Below are 15,863 nucleotides of genomic sequence, written 5' to 3'. Positions count from 1 at the left end.
ATCTACATATTCAACATTCAGAGCAAAACTCTTAATTTATCCAATTGTCAAGCATAAAAAGGACGTGTTTGCAATCCTTTCCTTGGTTTTGATGACTTGTAAACCTCATTTGTGCTTTATTAAATGTATATTGTTTAATATTCCCATGTTTTGTTTGTTAATTTTTCTGTCTCGCTCTTTTTCTTTCTCTGTTATTTTTTTCATCATTGAGAATCATATTGTTCATAGTTATTCTATATTAAATAAATAATGCTTATTATTATTATCCGCATATGTGCTTATTTTTTATTTACACCACAAGTGTACAGTTTCTTAAAATGCCTTTTTGTGTGTAATTTATATTTTTAATAATCACATTAAACTATTATATATTTTTTTTTCAAGCTAGAGAGAGTCTGCAGTAGAATTTAAAATGCTAATAATTTTGACAAATAATTACCAAGAAATTGAATTAAACATGAAGTTATTTGACTTAAAGATAATAATATTAATTTTACTTGTAAGTCTCTTTAGATATAACAAAAACTTCTGCAAATATATATATATATATATATATATATATATATATATATATATATATATATATATATATATATATATATATATATATATATATGTATGTATGTATATATATATAAATAAATATATATATATATATATATATATATATATATATATATATATATATATATATATATATTTTATTTTATATAAAATATATTTTATATATATATATATATATATATATATATATATATATATATATATATATATATATATATATATATATATATATATATATATATATATATATATATATATATATTGTGGTTTTCATTAATTTCAATTGTCCTAAATAAAAACACTGATACTTTTGCAGAAGTTTTTGTTTGTTTATATATATATATATTTAATTTTTTTATTGTATATAAAATATATTATATATATATATTTTTTTTTTATATACATATATATCAGAAAAACAAAACAACACAATGTCAGAGTTTTTTAGTCTTGTTTAACACATCCACAGATTCCAGTGTTACTTAATAAATTATAAATAAAGTGCCTGCTTATAAAGTGGACCACTTATACAATTTGCAATATTACAGTCAAGTTTTTTTGTTGGACAGAACTTCAACTGCAATTACACTACAGCACCAGCAAACATAATTATATTAAATACGTCATTTGTATTTATATGTATTTACCAACATGAACTAAGAATGAACAATACCCATACAGCATTTATTAATCACAGTTCAACATCTACTAATGCATTATTAGGATCCACAGCTGTGCTTCTTAACATTAGTTAATGCATTAAGAGCTAACAGGAACTAATAATAAATAGCTGTATTTTCATGATCAAAGGTTAACAAACACTGTGATAAATATTGCATATTGTTCATTGTTTGTTCATATTAGTAATGTATACATTAATTAGCATTAACTAGTCAGTCTGGCACCTATTGTAAGGCATCTCAGGGTATAGTAGATGTATATTAGTATTCCTCTATAATTTACTCTGCGACACCTCCTTGACTCGTATCACTCCCTCTTGTGCGCAGGAAGCTGCCAGAACTCCATCCTGTCTCCACAAGCGGCCCTGGACGAAGCCTCTGCTGCCTCCTGAAAACAAATACAGACACTTGCAGATTAACCCTTGTGTGCTGTTTGTTGTTTTTATCCACTCTGTGGTGATTTTGAGTCTTAATTTGGCCACAACGTCCTTTGTGTTTCAGCAAATGGAATGATTTTTGGTAACAGATCTTTTTTTTATTGCATATTTTGGGAAAAAAAACTGTTGTTGTTGTTTACCCAGACATTTAAAAAGAATATATTTTAAAGCAGTAATCGCAATACTGTCATATATTTATGCAGGTTTATCCTACCGTTAGAATCTTACATCAACTCATGCCTAGTCCAGAAATGAGCAATAATGCAGAGAAGCGTCTGCTGACCTGACCAGGGGCTTTCACACTCGTACAGCATCCACTCGTCTGCTCTGAACGTGCTGTGAAACCACATGGCGTGATCCAGAGAGGCTGAGAACTGCGACCTGTAGTTTGGGTACGGTAACAGCGCCGTCCCCAGGAAAGCGTAGTCGGACACATACGCTGCCACACAGCGGTGCAGTTTCATATCGCCAGGTCCTACAACAAAAGCAAGAAGGTCGCTGGTTCGAACCTCGACTGGGTCAGTTGGCATTTCTGTGTGGAGTTTGCATGTTCTCCCCGAGTTGGCGTGGGTTTCCTCCGGGTGCTCCGGTTTCCCCAACCGTCCAAACACATGTGCTATAGGGAGATTGATGAAGTAAATTGGCAGTAGTGTATGAGTGTGTGTGTGTGAATGAGTGTGTATGGGTGTTTCCTAGTACTGGGAGGGCATCCGCTGCTTGAAACATATGTTGCATAAGTTGGCGGTTCATTCCGCTGTGGCGACCTATGAAATAGAGACTAAGCTGAAGGAAAATGAATGAATAAAATGGTGCATGTTTTACCTATATATCCTCTGGCTCGCACCCAGATCAGTGTTTTTGCCTCCATAGCAACACGTCTGAAGAAATCCGGTGGATTGACTGGCTTGATCTCTATCGGAACTTCATCAGCTCGTATTTTATTCAGACCCTGCCGAGTGTTGTCTGCCAGATCCGGTTTACTGTAAAACAAACCAAACACAAGGATGAGTGTGACATGCAGTGGTTTAATAATCAGTCAGTTTTTAATCCTGAGGGTGACCTGAGGAAGCGCTGTATGAGCTCCTCCACGGTCAGCAGAGTGTCTGGCGGAGGGACGCTGGGCATGCTGAACTGGTGCTCCAGAGGACTGGGCTGCTGCATGTGAAACGATGCCTGGAGGATGAGAATGGGCTGACCGTGCTGGATGGCCTTCACAGATCGCACACAGAAACTGCGGCCGTCGCGCGTCCTCTCCACCTGGTACAGCACCGGCACCTTCGGGTCCCCTGGAAAATATACAGGTGAAGTCAAAATTATTCGCTCTTGTGTGAATTTTTAAAAATATTTCCTCAAATGATGTTGAGCAGATTCAGGAATTTCTCACAGTATTTCTTATAATGTTTGTTCTTCTGGTGAAAGGCTTATTTGTTTTATTTGGGCTAGAATAAAAGCAGTTTTTAACTGTTTTAAAGCCTTTTTAAGGTCAATATTATTAACCCCTTAAGCAATATTAGTTTTGGATTGTCTCCAGAACAAACCACTGTTATACAATAACTTGCCTAATTACCCTAACCTGCCTAGTAACCTAAAGGAAGTTTATTTATAAACTAATTTTGAGAGGATCATGTGCTTAGGATTTATCACAGCCGGTCTCGCATTAGCTAATCATGATCTTCCAATCATATGATTTATAACCCTACTGAAAAAACCAGCTTAAACCAGCCTAGGCTGGTTGGCTGGTTTTAGCTGGTTGACCAGGCTGGTTTTAGAGGGTTTTTGGCCACTTCCAGGCTGGTTTCCAGCCATTTCCAGCCTGGTCTTAGCTGGTCAGGCTGGGAGATGACCAGCTAAAACCAGCTTGACCAGCCTAGCCAGGCTGGGAGTCCAGCCAAAACCAGCTATGTCCAGCTTAAACCAGGCTGGTCAAGCTGGTTTTAGCTGGATTTAGCTGGTCAGTTTCCAGCCTGACCAGCTAAGACCAGGCTGGAAATGGCTGGAAACCAGCCTGGAAATGGCCAAAACCCCTCTAAAACCAGGCTGGTCAACCAGCTAAAACCAGCCAACCAGCCTAGGCTGGTTTAAGCTGGATTTTTCTGCAGGGAAGTTACTATAAATAACGACAGTCTTTTGTGGATCCGTCAGCGCCGCTCAAGAGGCGTTGCTCGCTGCAGAAGTTGGGACTAGCTCAACTTTTCAAGCGCCGACGGAAGCGTCAGCCAATCAGATCGCTGTATGCAAATACACCAGCTAGACAGTGGCTGCGTCCGAAACCGCCTACTACTCAGTAGGTGCTGCATTTGAATTTAAACGTACTGCTCGGCCGTTAGAAAAGTACGTTGTATACAGTATGAACGTGAAAAGTATGAATGGAATTCGGACGCACTACATCCGCCATTTTGTCACGGTCACGTGACCTGCCTGCGTCAATTGCGTCGCTTACTCCCATTCAGGTATTCGCTCGCGGGGCATCATGGGATAGCGCAGCATGCATGGGATGAGCACTCTAGAATCTCGCCGGAAGTAGTAAGTCATCCGGGTACTTCTCGCATACTGTTTTTCGAATTCTATGAATTCGGACATACTACTCGGCTCGCATACTGATTTTAGCGTACTATATAGTATGGAAGTATGCGGTTTCGGACGCAGCCAGTGGCCTATTTTTGACTGAATTTCATTGGCTGACGCTTCTATTACGATCGTTTCATCCCCAACTTCAGACACGCCTTCAGTCAAGCGTTGACGCTGAAGCCCCGTGTGAATGGGGCGTTACACTTCCGCGCGCTTTTTCTGTTGTTCTGCAAGAACACTTCTGAAACGCTAGATGGCAGTGAGGTGATTATGTTATGTCGAGTTTCTTCACTGGTGTTTTGTTTTTTCTGAATGCTACCTTAATGTCCAAGTGGCTCAAACTCGCTCATTTTGAGGCAGGAACGAGGGGATGTGCAACAACTTTAATCATGAGGTAAACACAAAACAAAACTTTCCATCCGGAGCTCCCTCACGGGACTTCACACTTGTAAGTAATCGCTCCATCTGGCTCGCGCGGCTCTCAGTCCCACCATGACTCGTCAGCGCTACCATGCCGACTAATAACAGAGCTTGCGCCATGTAGTTAAATTTTTTTAGAGGTGCGCGTCAGCCACGCCAACGGCCACGGCGTAGGGCTATGCGTCAACATGTAGGCTGCGCCATAGCATACGAGTGCGCTTGACGCAGAAGTATAAATCAGCCTTTAGCCCCACAGCAAGAACACTGCCGGCCCAATTCACATGTACCTGTCTTTGGACTGGGGAAACCGGAGAACCCGGAGGAAACCCACGCGAATGCAGGGAGAACATGCAAACTCCACACAGAAACACCAACTGTCCCAGCCGAGGCTCGAACCAGCGACCTTTTTGCTGTGAGGGGACAGCACAACCTACTGCGCCATTGTTTCACCTTATAAAAGCAACTTTACCTCAAAATGCCTTAGGTGTCTTAGAAATAAACACAACATCACCTGCTCTGACAAAGTAGCAGTGCAGTGAATGAGCATAGAGGTGTTCAGCAACTGAGTTGGCTGCAGCTACGAGAGCCTGTCCCACAATCTGGCCCCCGAAGAGCCGCTTAGTGCGGGGGACCCAGTGGTGTGTCCCTCTACAGACAAAACACACGCTTTTAGTTAGTTTAATATAATGTACATGCAAAAAATATATTACTGACTCAATACAAAATGGTTATATAGACAGCAAATCTAGCAAACACGTGTACGTATTATAAAAAAATAATTTGTTTACCTGTACAGGTCGGTGTCGAGCTTCTCTAAATTTAACACACTTGTAACCAGGACACTTCTGAGGTCAGGTTCACTTGATTTAGACACACGGTTTACTTCATTACCAACCGGAGATTCACTACCGCGTTCAGCCATGTTTACTGTACTGTGCTAAAGGCGAATCTTTCGAATCGATTCCCAATGATTCATTTATGATGTTCGCGGAAGTACTCCATTGGTGGACTGTTACATGATTTATTTGTTGTAATACAATATCCGTTGGTAAATATTGTAAGTTGTTGTTAAATTGATGTATATAAATGATAAGTATTAGAGTCATTATGGGATAAATAATCGTTTTGAGTCATCAAATCAATGGAATCTTGATTCACTGATTCGAACTTTAGGACTCAGCGCACTTGAGGACCTCTACTGGTGAGCAGGCAGCTGGAAAATAGCTTTATCGTTGTTGTGTTATGGGAAAACGTACTCTTTTGCTTTACTATCTATCCTAACCAAGACAATTAGATTTATTTAATTAATTTGATTGTTCTGTTTACCAAATTTTACATTCATAATAGCAAATTCACTAACAGGAAACCTAATTGTATGGTTTTGTTGATTGAATTATGCTTACATATTACCAGTATGAGAGACTTTTAAACAAGAAAGTCTTAAAAACTTAAAAAATGTGTATAATTATAATGTATTTAATTAACGTTTATATTTATACACTTTGTTTATATTTTGTTTATACTTACCTCCCCTTGGCATCTACTTTAAATGTCTGTAAAATGTTATATGCTATTGTTTTTAAATAGAAATAAATGAAAAATAGCTATACAATATTCTTACCATCACATTTTGCTCTCTGAATGCAACTAAATAACCCATTTATTGCATGTGTACAGTGTTATCTGAAGAGAGTAATGTTACTTTTATTTCATTAAGTGTAATGTAAAGCTGGACTGGTTTACTTTTGCTCGAGTATGTTTTTGGCCAGACACTAAATTTGCATTCAGTATATCTGCACTTGAGAATAATCTTTGAGTATTTTTACCCCCTGCTTTTTTATCTCAATGCATTCTTGCTGAATAAAATTAAATCCTTAAAACAACAACTACAACTACTACTATAAATTACTCCACTTTTTTTTAAATGCAACATTATGGTTTCCACCAAACAACAATAAGCAGCAAAACCATTTTAACAATTAAATTAATATGATTTTATTTGGATTATCAGTTTTGCATATAGGTTTTTGGAGGATCATATTTGAAGTAATGATGCTAAAAAAATTATTCCAATCATTGGATTAATTTACAATTTAGACTGCTATACATACACAGAGACAAACATAGTTGTTTTAATTGTGAAATATTTTACATTATATTGTTTTTTGTTGTTGTTTGTTTGTTTTGTTTTACGCAATAAAAGCTAAGTTTTTGAGCAGAAATTAGCAGACTTAAAATAGATAATAACTCTATAATATTTGTTTAATATCAGAATATAGACTACTTGTCAGAATCAGTGTTGTATTTCAATGTTTGGTAAAATGTGCAGCTGCACTACCACAAAGAGCCCGCTAGAGGGAATCCCAGGCCAAGCATTCTGTACCTGTACGTTCACAGAGAAACCACTGTAATTAACGCTGCTGAATGCCTGTTAAATAATAAATAATTGCACTGATATAATTAACATCAACACACATCTAGCACAAATAAGACCATAAAAGGTAAAAAAAACAACAACATTAAAATATTGTGCATTGTTTAAATACCAACAATGCACAATATAAAATACCAGTTACAATCTTTAATAATAATAATAATAAGTAGAATCACCATCATCATCATCATCATCATCAACATCATCATCATCATCATCTTCATCATCATCATCATCATCATCATCATCATCATCATCATCATCATCATCATCTTCATCATCATCGTCATCATCATCATCATCATCATCATCTTCATAAATACTAATAATAATTATTATTATTATTATTAATAATAATCTTAAATAATAGTAACAATAAGAATAATAATAATATTTATAATTATCAATAATAAGAACAATAATATTAAATAATAATACTTATAATAATAATTATCATTATTATAAAACTAAAGTGAGTGAACGAAGTGAAGTGAAGAGAAGCATTTTTAGGTGACGATTATATGACATATGACAATTATCAATGCACATCGACCTTGTATAAAACCACAAACAATGACAAAATATTGACATTTCTAAAGCATAATTTAAATGGATAAATGCATAGGATCAATATTTTTATAAAAGTTTCATAATAATAATATTAGCAGGCTAATAATAATAATATTAATAACAATAAAACTAATATTAATATGCTAGAAATAATAATAATAATAAAAACAACAAAAATAGGCTAGAAATAATAATAATAATAATAATAATATTAATAATAACATAAATAAATAAATAAATAAATGAAAAAATATACTAATAATAATAATAACAACAATAAAATAACAAAAATGAATAAAAAATGAAAATAAATAATGATAACAAATAAATAAATAATGACAATAATAATAATAATAATAATAATTATAATAATAATAATATTAAAAAATAAAATAACAAAATAGCAAACAAATAAATAAAATAATTATAATAAAAACAATATTAATAATAATAATGACAATAATAATAGTAATAATAATGATAATAATAATAACAAACAAATTATACAAACAATAAACAAAGTAATTAATTAATTAATAAAAATAAATTATAAATAATAGCAATAATAATAACAATAATAATAATAATTACAACGATAATAAATGAAATAATAATTAATTAATAAAAATTAATTAAAAAATACAACAACAACAACAACACCAATAATAATTATAATAATAAACGAATGAATAAATTGATTAATAAAATAAATAAATAATAATATTAATTATTATTATTATTGTAAAAATAATAACAACGGCAAATAAATAACAAGAATTGAAAAAAATATACCAAATATGAATAAATCTAAAGGGATTGACTGTCATATCCTCAGCTGTCTCCGCGTCTTCAACTCGCGCATGCGCACTCGGGCTCTCCTCCTCAGCGCTGCTGTTTCTGTCAAACTGAATCTGCTCTCAGTCATTGACGCGCGCAGCTCGGCATTTCTCTCCATCACCGCGGGTTTCCTCCTCCATGGCCGCATCAGATGGACCAGAGGACTGCGTCGTGCAGAGAGGAAGATCTCAGAGCGACCCGAGCATCCTCACCGAGACTCGTGTCGTGCCAGGTGAGTCGAAAAACACCGATTTTCGCGGTATTTATGACTCGACATCTGAATTTATACACTGCGGAGGGGTGGTGGAGATACTGATGGCGTCTTCAGAGGAACCGCAAACATGATGGCATGACTGGCAAGATGTCTGTGCACATGCATTATGATGATGCAGAAGATGAAGAGCATCAGAGACTGTGTGTGTGTGTGTGTGTTCATGCTTCATGTCTGTGTGTGTTCTGGTGCTGAGGAGATGCTGTGGGCTTCCCCATGACTGATGGATGCAGGATATTGGAAAAATCTGACATTGAGATAGTTTGTTTATAAATATGAAGGCTTGGATAGCTCTATTTGGAGATAAATCATTGATTAGGATTGATTGGGGTGATTGACTATGGGTGTGAATCATGTATAAACAAATAATAAACAAATTACAAGCAAAATAATTACAATAAAGCAACGAAAAAAAGTCAAATAAACAGTGCTTTAGGGTTTTCCACAGAGTCAAACAGTATTCTGGTACAGAAATTGAATAACGAACGGTAAAATAACATTGTATATATATTAATTGTGATTAATTCAGTAAAATAATTCCTCATTTAAGTTACAAATGTGCTTTTTAGTGTGCCTGAACGTTTAAAACTCATTTAAAATACATGTAAATGATGAACTTTCACTCTGTTATCAGGTCCGTAGCCTGCTTGGTGAAAAAGTGGTTCTGTTTTCCTAAAATATGGACCTTTTTGAAGTTACAGTGCATCCGGAGAGTATTCACAGCGCTTCACTATTTCCACATTTGTTTATGTTACAGCCTTATTCCAAAATTGATTTATTTCCTCAACATTCTACACACAATCCCCCATAATGACAGTGTGAAAAAGAGTGTTTGAAGATGTTGCAAATGTATTAAACATAGTGAAGCGCTATCTATACTCTATGGATGCGCTGTAATCGCCTAATATTCTGTTTAGTTATGAGGTTAAATCAACCCAGGCTCATTGTGGAAACGTAGTCCCGCTGACGTTTCTGGAGACCGCGGAATATGTCCCGGCGGGTACGTACGGCTGCAGTTTTTGTTTTTGTGAATCCGCGAGAGGCCGATGTTGTGCACTTTTTTGCACCTCAGACGCCTCTCGCGAGTGCGGTTCGCGCCCGCGCTGTTCTCACGTGAACCCACCAGAGGCCGCTGTCCGACTGACCGGATGATTGACTGCGCGACCGGCCAACCCGCCCTCCTCCTTCCCTGAACCCAACGAATTTTACCGCCCGCCCGCTCGCTTCCCGAAACCCGAGCAACAGTTTACAAAAGCCGTCCAAAAAAAGTAAAGCCCTGATTTTTTTTTTCTACCGTGTTTTCGGATTTCGCCGCGTTCTCACCCTGTCACGAAACTCGTTCACTTAATTTTTGGGATTCTGTTTTTGTCTTACCTGATTGCTGGAACCGCTCTTCCCCAGACTCGAAACCGGTCGCCGTGGTCGACTCCTCTGCATCTCGAGCCTGCCGATGTACACGATGAGCTGAGTGGACAAATGGGTTGCAGCGGGGAAGCCCTCCACAAGGAGGTAAGCAGTCGGCTGGCAAGCGCGAAAGGGAACAGCGCCCCCCGGGACAAATTCCGCTGTCTCCAGAAACGTCCGCGGGACTACGTTTTCAGAATGAGCTTGGGTTGGGTTAAATACTTTTAAAACACTATTTTTTCCTGGATTAGTTTGTCGGATGGTCTTCAACTACACTTTTTGATGTGCAAAAACATTTCCTAAAGATTTAGAAGAAAAAAATATGAGGATAATACAAATTTATAACATCATACAGTATATCATTAGTAGGCCCACACGGAATCTGCACGCAGATTTTTAGCCATCATTAATTCTGTTTATTTACCTGAGTAAATGTGTAAATCTATAATTATTCAGTTTGTTTAATTAATCAAAGTAATATTATTGACTAATATGAACATGTTAATCAGATTCATGTACAATGCAGTTTGTACAGTCATATTTTCTGTATTTTAGTCGAGATATCATATGAGAGACTTGCTTTTATTTACCAAATAAAGTGAATCTAAGTTGCATTTTAAACATTAAATAAAAGTTAAAAAGGCATTGCTTTTTATTTCTTATATTAAAGTTTTAGCTATCCCACATAGCAAAATATCTCTGGCCCAGCTCTGGCCCACACAATCAGGTTTTGCTTGGCCCACATGCCGCAGTGAATTACGGTACATGACTGGACCAAATCTTGCTTCCAGACAAGGGCCAAACACAGACCATATCTGGGCCAAGTCTCAGCCAAGTTAATAACTCATAGCTGGGCCTGAACTGGGCCAGATAGGTTGGTGTGTCACGATTGCAATGAAATTGATAAATCCATGGAGTGATGCGCTTTAGGCACACTATGGGCACGCTTTTTCTCAAAGTGACCTGATTGGTAGAATTTTTTTTCTTTACTCAAACATGATTTTAGTGTATTTTAAATGTGGGTCAAGACTGGCCAAACTCACATGGCCCACTTATCACATTTTTAAATCTGGGCCAAATACTACGTTTTTCATCTGGCCCAAATCTTGTGTGCCGCCTTAAAGACGGTGCCACCTCTGACAATCCCGGGCCATGTTTGGCCCACATGCTGTATGCCAGTGCCGGATGAATGCCTGCTGTGCCAGCTTTATGCCAAATCTGGGCCAGAATTCAATGCTACTAGGGATGATACTCCCAAAATATTTCCGCAGAAATCCGCAGATTTTTACCAGAATTCTCAGCAGAAATAGCAAAAAAGCGTCCGCAGATTCCGTCTGGCCCAAAGGATGCTGATTAAAAACTCGCCATATTGTCGTTTATTACCTGTCCAGCACATTTAACTTTCCTCAGTCACGCTGAAGCAACAGCCAAAAGAGTGTTCTGCTTGGTCTTAAAACCTTCTTCGATGGTTATTTTCACAATTTAGCAGTCAAAGTAGGACAATTCAACCAGTGTATAGGATAAAATCTGGGCCTTTGTCGGTGAGGGGTCTTTCAAACCACCCAATCCTCCTCTGGGTACAGGTTATACTTTGTAATGACTCCACAATTCTCATGTATTCTCAATTGTTAATCACAAATCAGCATTGCGTATCTTGTGATGTGACTATTGCAGACACACACACATTGCGATGTCGATGCTGAAGCGAAATATTGCGCAGGACTAATAGGAATCTGACATGAAGAGAACCCTGTTTCTCCTCTGTGTTTACCCTGCTAATTACAGGTGCATTGAGTAATATGCATTAGACTGCGGTTCCTCTTGCTGCTAGAAGGACAGCTGGACAAAGCACGAGTGTCATTACTTTAAGTTGGAGCAAAGTGTTTATAATGGCTTTGTTAAAGGACGTAGCCCTGCAGACGTTTTTGGTGGCCGCGAAATACGTCCTGGAGCAGTGGTGTAGCGCAAAATGCGGAGGCCACCCAGCAGGGATCACTGACGGGGCCCCCTGATGATCACAAATTGAGGAGCGGGGAAGGGAGGCGGGGTGGAGCGACAACGCGGGGAAGCCTTCACAAACTGAGGAGCGGGAAAGGGGGGCGGGGTGGAGCGACAACGCGGATAGCCTTCACAAACTGAGGAGCGATCACAAACCGGAAGCGCCAAGAGCGTCAAAGTAGCCAGGAGTCATTCATTTTCAATGAGAACTGGCGGCGAGAAACAGCGCGGCGCGTGTTCTTCGGTGTGGGCGTCGAGGAGAGTTGAAATCAAGTCAACTTTATGGTATGAGCTATGACAGGGTTCGGCGGCAACCAATCAGAATGAAGTAGTTCACCGCAGAGAACACAGACCTGTGAACTTTGGTTCCGACCACAGTTGTTCCCAAGAGTTTGATTATTGCGGTTGCCGGATTTTCAATTATTGAAAATCGTGACGACACGGGGCCCCCTAATCACGCGTCGCCCCCCCACAGTGCGTGCCCTGCGGGCCTGTCCACTACACCACTAGCCGGGAGGTACGTATTTTTGCAGTTTTTGCTAATCCGCGAGAGGCCACTGTGCGCAATTTTTCGCGACTTGAACGCCTCTCGCGAGCGTGTGCCGTTCGCACCCGCGCTGTTCTTCTGCAAAAAGCCACCAGAGGCCGCTGTCGAGCGACCGTCTGTCTGACTGACTGAATAACTAAACGATTGACTGTCCGGCCAGCCAATCGGCCGACCGAGCCATCCTCCTCCTCCTCCTTCTACCCTAAACCCAAGCGACGATTTACAAAAGCCGTCTAGAAAAAGAAAAGCCCTCGTCCGATTTTGACCGCGTTTTCGGTTTCCATTATAAACTCGTTCGCTTTATTTTTTGGATTCTGTTTTTTGTCTTACCTGATTTCTGGAACCGCTCTTCCCCGGACTCGAACCCAATGGCTGGCTCCTCCTCCGGGCTTCGCTCCGCCGTCGAAACACGACGAGCTAACCGGACAAACTAGTTGCGGCGTGAAAGCCCTCCACACAGAGGTGAGTCATCAGGTGGCAAGCACGAAGAGGAACGAGGTCACATCGCCCCATAGCGTTCGCTTGAAAAAACGAAAATCCGGCCACGAAAATCACGGTCTCCAGAAACGTCTGCGGGGCTACGTTTTCAGAATGAGCTTGGGTTGGTCCAAACACATGCGCTATAGGGGAATTGATTAACTAAATTGGCCATAGTGTATGAGTATGTGTGTGAATGAGTGTGCATGGGTGTTTCCCAGTGCTTTGTTGCAGCTGGAGAGGCATCTGCTACAGGTCCGTGCAAAGACTGGGGGGGGGTGTTGTGGTGCGCGTACTGAAGAGCGGTGTTGTCGTGCGCATTCTGATCAGCGGTGTTGTTGCGTGCGTACTGTAAGGGGTGGGTACTCAAGAGTGGTGTTGTCGCACACCTACTGAAGGGCAGTGGGGGGGGGGGGGGGGGGGGGGGGGGTCATTTTGGAAGGGCACTTTCTATCCAAGACTAAAAAGGGCATGTGCACTGCACAGGTTGAGCCCTATGTGTGCATGTGCCTGATCCGCTACGTAAAACATATGCTGGAATAGTTGACGGTTCATTCCAGGAAGGAATTTACGGCAGTGAGATTTCTTTTACAGTGCATTATTCTCTGTTAGCGTGTGAGCAGGGCTTCCTCCTGACGGCTGATGTGGGCTCAGGGATTGAGATGTGTTAAAAGCTGTTTGTTTGGACACAGACAGGTGCTGGACGTTTATCCTTGGATTTGGAGCTGATGGCGCAGTTTCAGTACATGTTGACATAGTAAACTGATGAACACTCTCAGTGATGAGCTGTGCTACTGTACTGGAGACTTGTACTACACTCTCAGAAATAAAGGAGAGCTGTCCCTAGGGTGGTACCTTTTCAAAAAGTACCTAAAAGGTCCATAATAATACCTCAAGGGTACATATTAGTACCTAAAAAGTACAAAAGTGTTCCTCTTAATTTTTTTATGTACTAATATATGCTTTTGAGGTACCAATATGGACACTTTAAGTACAAATGTGTACCTTCCTCAAACTTCCAGATCTTATGAGCTCAGGGCTCTCTCCTGAAGCAGCATGCCAGAAAAACAAGCTTTATAATCAATCGTCAGCTAAGTGTGAACTCTTGAAATTCATCTGTTGAACACAAAAGAAGATATTCTGAGGAATGCTGGATACCTGTAACCATTGACTTCCATAGTATGAAGAACAAATGGAAATCAATGGTTACCGGTTTTCAGCTCTCTTCAAAATGCCTTTTTTTCTGTTCTCATAACTCATAAAGGTTTAAGACAAGTAAAGGCTGAGTGAATAATGACAGAATTGAAATTCTTGGGTGAACTACCCCTTTAAGGATGCACGTTGGTCCATATGATAACATTAGTACACTATGTAATATTGCCAATATGCTTCATAACAAAATGCGACATGGCAGTGGAGCCAGTGTCCGAGTTCCTCTTGTGTTTCAGTCTAGAGACGGATCCTTTCATCCGCTGCACACCCACTGCGGCTTTCATCTCGCTCTCCAGCTGCACTCCAGAAACAGCCAAAGATGAGCAGATACAGTACAGGAGGACATTCAGGACTTCACACACACACTCCTAACTACATCACAATATGGACCAGACTAGACAAGTGACCATATTCAATAATTCAGTATATCGTGATTATGAAACTGCACAATATTGATATCGTGGGCACTTCCAAAACTATTATATATATTTTTTATTTAGTTTTAACTTTGGCAGTGGCGTCACGGTGGCACAGTGGTTGGCACTGTCCTCACAGAAAGAAGGTCGCTGGTTCGAGCCTCGGCTGGGTTAGTTGGCGTTTCTGTGTGGAGTTTGCATGTTCTCCCTGTGTTGCTGTGGGTTTCCTCCGGGTGCTCCGGTTTCCCCCACAGTCCAAACACATGCGCTATAGGGGAACTGGGTAAACTAAATTGGCCGTAGTGAATGAGTGTGTGTGTGTAAATGTGAGTGTGGATGGGTGCTTCCCAGTATTGGGTAGCGGCTGGAAGGGCATCTGCTTCATAAAACAAATGCCAGAACAGTTGCCAGTTCATTCCACTGTGGCGACCCCTGATAAATAAGGGAGTAAGCTCAAGGAAAATGATAAATGAATGAATGAATATATATACACAATAAAGTAATACATTATTTTAGTATTGTTTGGGGTGTTGGGGGGCTATTTTACCTGTTATAGTAATCTATTTTGCTGCTTAATATTATACAGACAGAGAGACTGTGCAGACTGGTGAACAGCAGGTTTAGGTTGAATTTGAGTGCACAGATGAAGCCCACTCTAACTAACCACTGAGCAGTTAGTCAGAGATTCTGCTGTGCTGTTCAGCATTAAGGGTCCTTCCTCCACACACTGGTGGGCAGCAGGAAGACTGAAGGGTCTTTTAAAGCTGAGCCTCTGTGTCGTTCACTGGACACACTGACTCACCAGCTGAACACACACTCACATGTCTCAAACTGATTATCTGCGATACTGTAATGCGTTCTGTGCATGCAATCAAGTCAACTCCCCTAGTCAACCATAACCATAACAGCTAAACTCATCTACTCACTAGTCAACAGCTAAACTCATCTACTCACTAGTCAACAGCTAAACTCATCTACTCACTAGTCAACAGCTAAACTCATCTACTCACTAGTCAACAGCTAAACTC

At 39.4% G+C, this 15,863-nt stretch overlaps 2 protein-coding genes across 6 annotated transcripts in view; one reads left to right on the top strand and one right to left on the bottom strand.

Annotated features, from left to right (window-relative positions):
• Positions 1 to 993: 993 nt before the first annotated feature.
• acot8 (acyl-CoA thioesterase 8) lies at positions 994 to 5,614 on the bottom strand. 2 transcript variants are annotated; one of them, XM_073915798.1, is made up of 6 exons: positions 5,458 to 5,614; positions 3,790 to 5,317; positions 2,742 to 3,377; positions 2,504 to 2,661; positions 1,965 to 2,156; positions 994 to 1,632 (listed from the first exon to the last, which is right to left on the bottom strand). In XM_073915798.1, exons 3-6 carry the CDS (start codon positions 2,840 to 2,842, stop codon positions 1,517 to 1,519), a joined length of 567 nt encoding a protein of 188 aa, XP_073771899.1. In that variant the 5' UTR covers positions 2,843 to 3,377; positions 3,790 to 5,317; positions 5,458 to 5,614; the 3' UTR covers positions 994 to 1,516.
• Positions 5,615 to 8,544: 2,930 nt separating this feature from the next.
• The window catches only part of phactr3b (phosphatase and actin regulator 3b), an 89,892-nt gene continuing 82,573 nt past the window's right edge, over positions 8,545 to 15,863 (top strand). For 3 of the 4 annotated variants that reach the window (XM_009305736.5, XM_021479617.3, XM_021479616.3), the window contains exon 1: positions 8,576 to 8,742. In XM_009305736.5, the coding sequence (XP_009304011.2) occupies positions 8,649 to 8,742 (94 nt within the window). In that variant the 5' untranslated portion in view covers positions 8,576 to 8,648. 4 annotated transcript variants of the gene reach the window in all.

Source organism: Danio rerio, chromosome 11 (genome assembly GCF_049306965.1).
Source record: "Danio rerio strain Tuebingen ecotype United States chromosome 11, GRCz12tu, whole genome shotgun sequence".
NCBI classification, from domain to species: domain Eukaryota; kingdom Metazoa; phylum Chordata; class Actinopteri; order Cypriniformes; family Danionidae; genus Danio; species Danio rerio.
This window is presented reverse-complemented; position numbering and strand designations above follow the sequence as displayed.

Excerpts from the sequence above, each read along its gene's own strand:
- acot8 (XM_073915798.1), bottom strand. The coding sequence starts at position 2,842 with ATGCAGCAGCCCAGTCCTCTGGAGCACCAGTTCAGCATGCCCAGCGTC. Across the intron at positions 2,662-2,741 it reads CTCATACAGCGCTTCCTCAG|TAAACCGGATCTGGCAGACA; the intron begins GTCACCCTCAGG and ends TTTGTTTTACAG. Across the intron at positions 1,633-1,964 it reads GTGTGAAAGCCCCTGGTCAG|GAGGCAGCAGAGGCTTCGTC; the intron begins GTCAGCAGACGC and ends ATTTGTTTTCAG.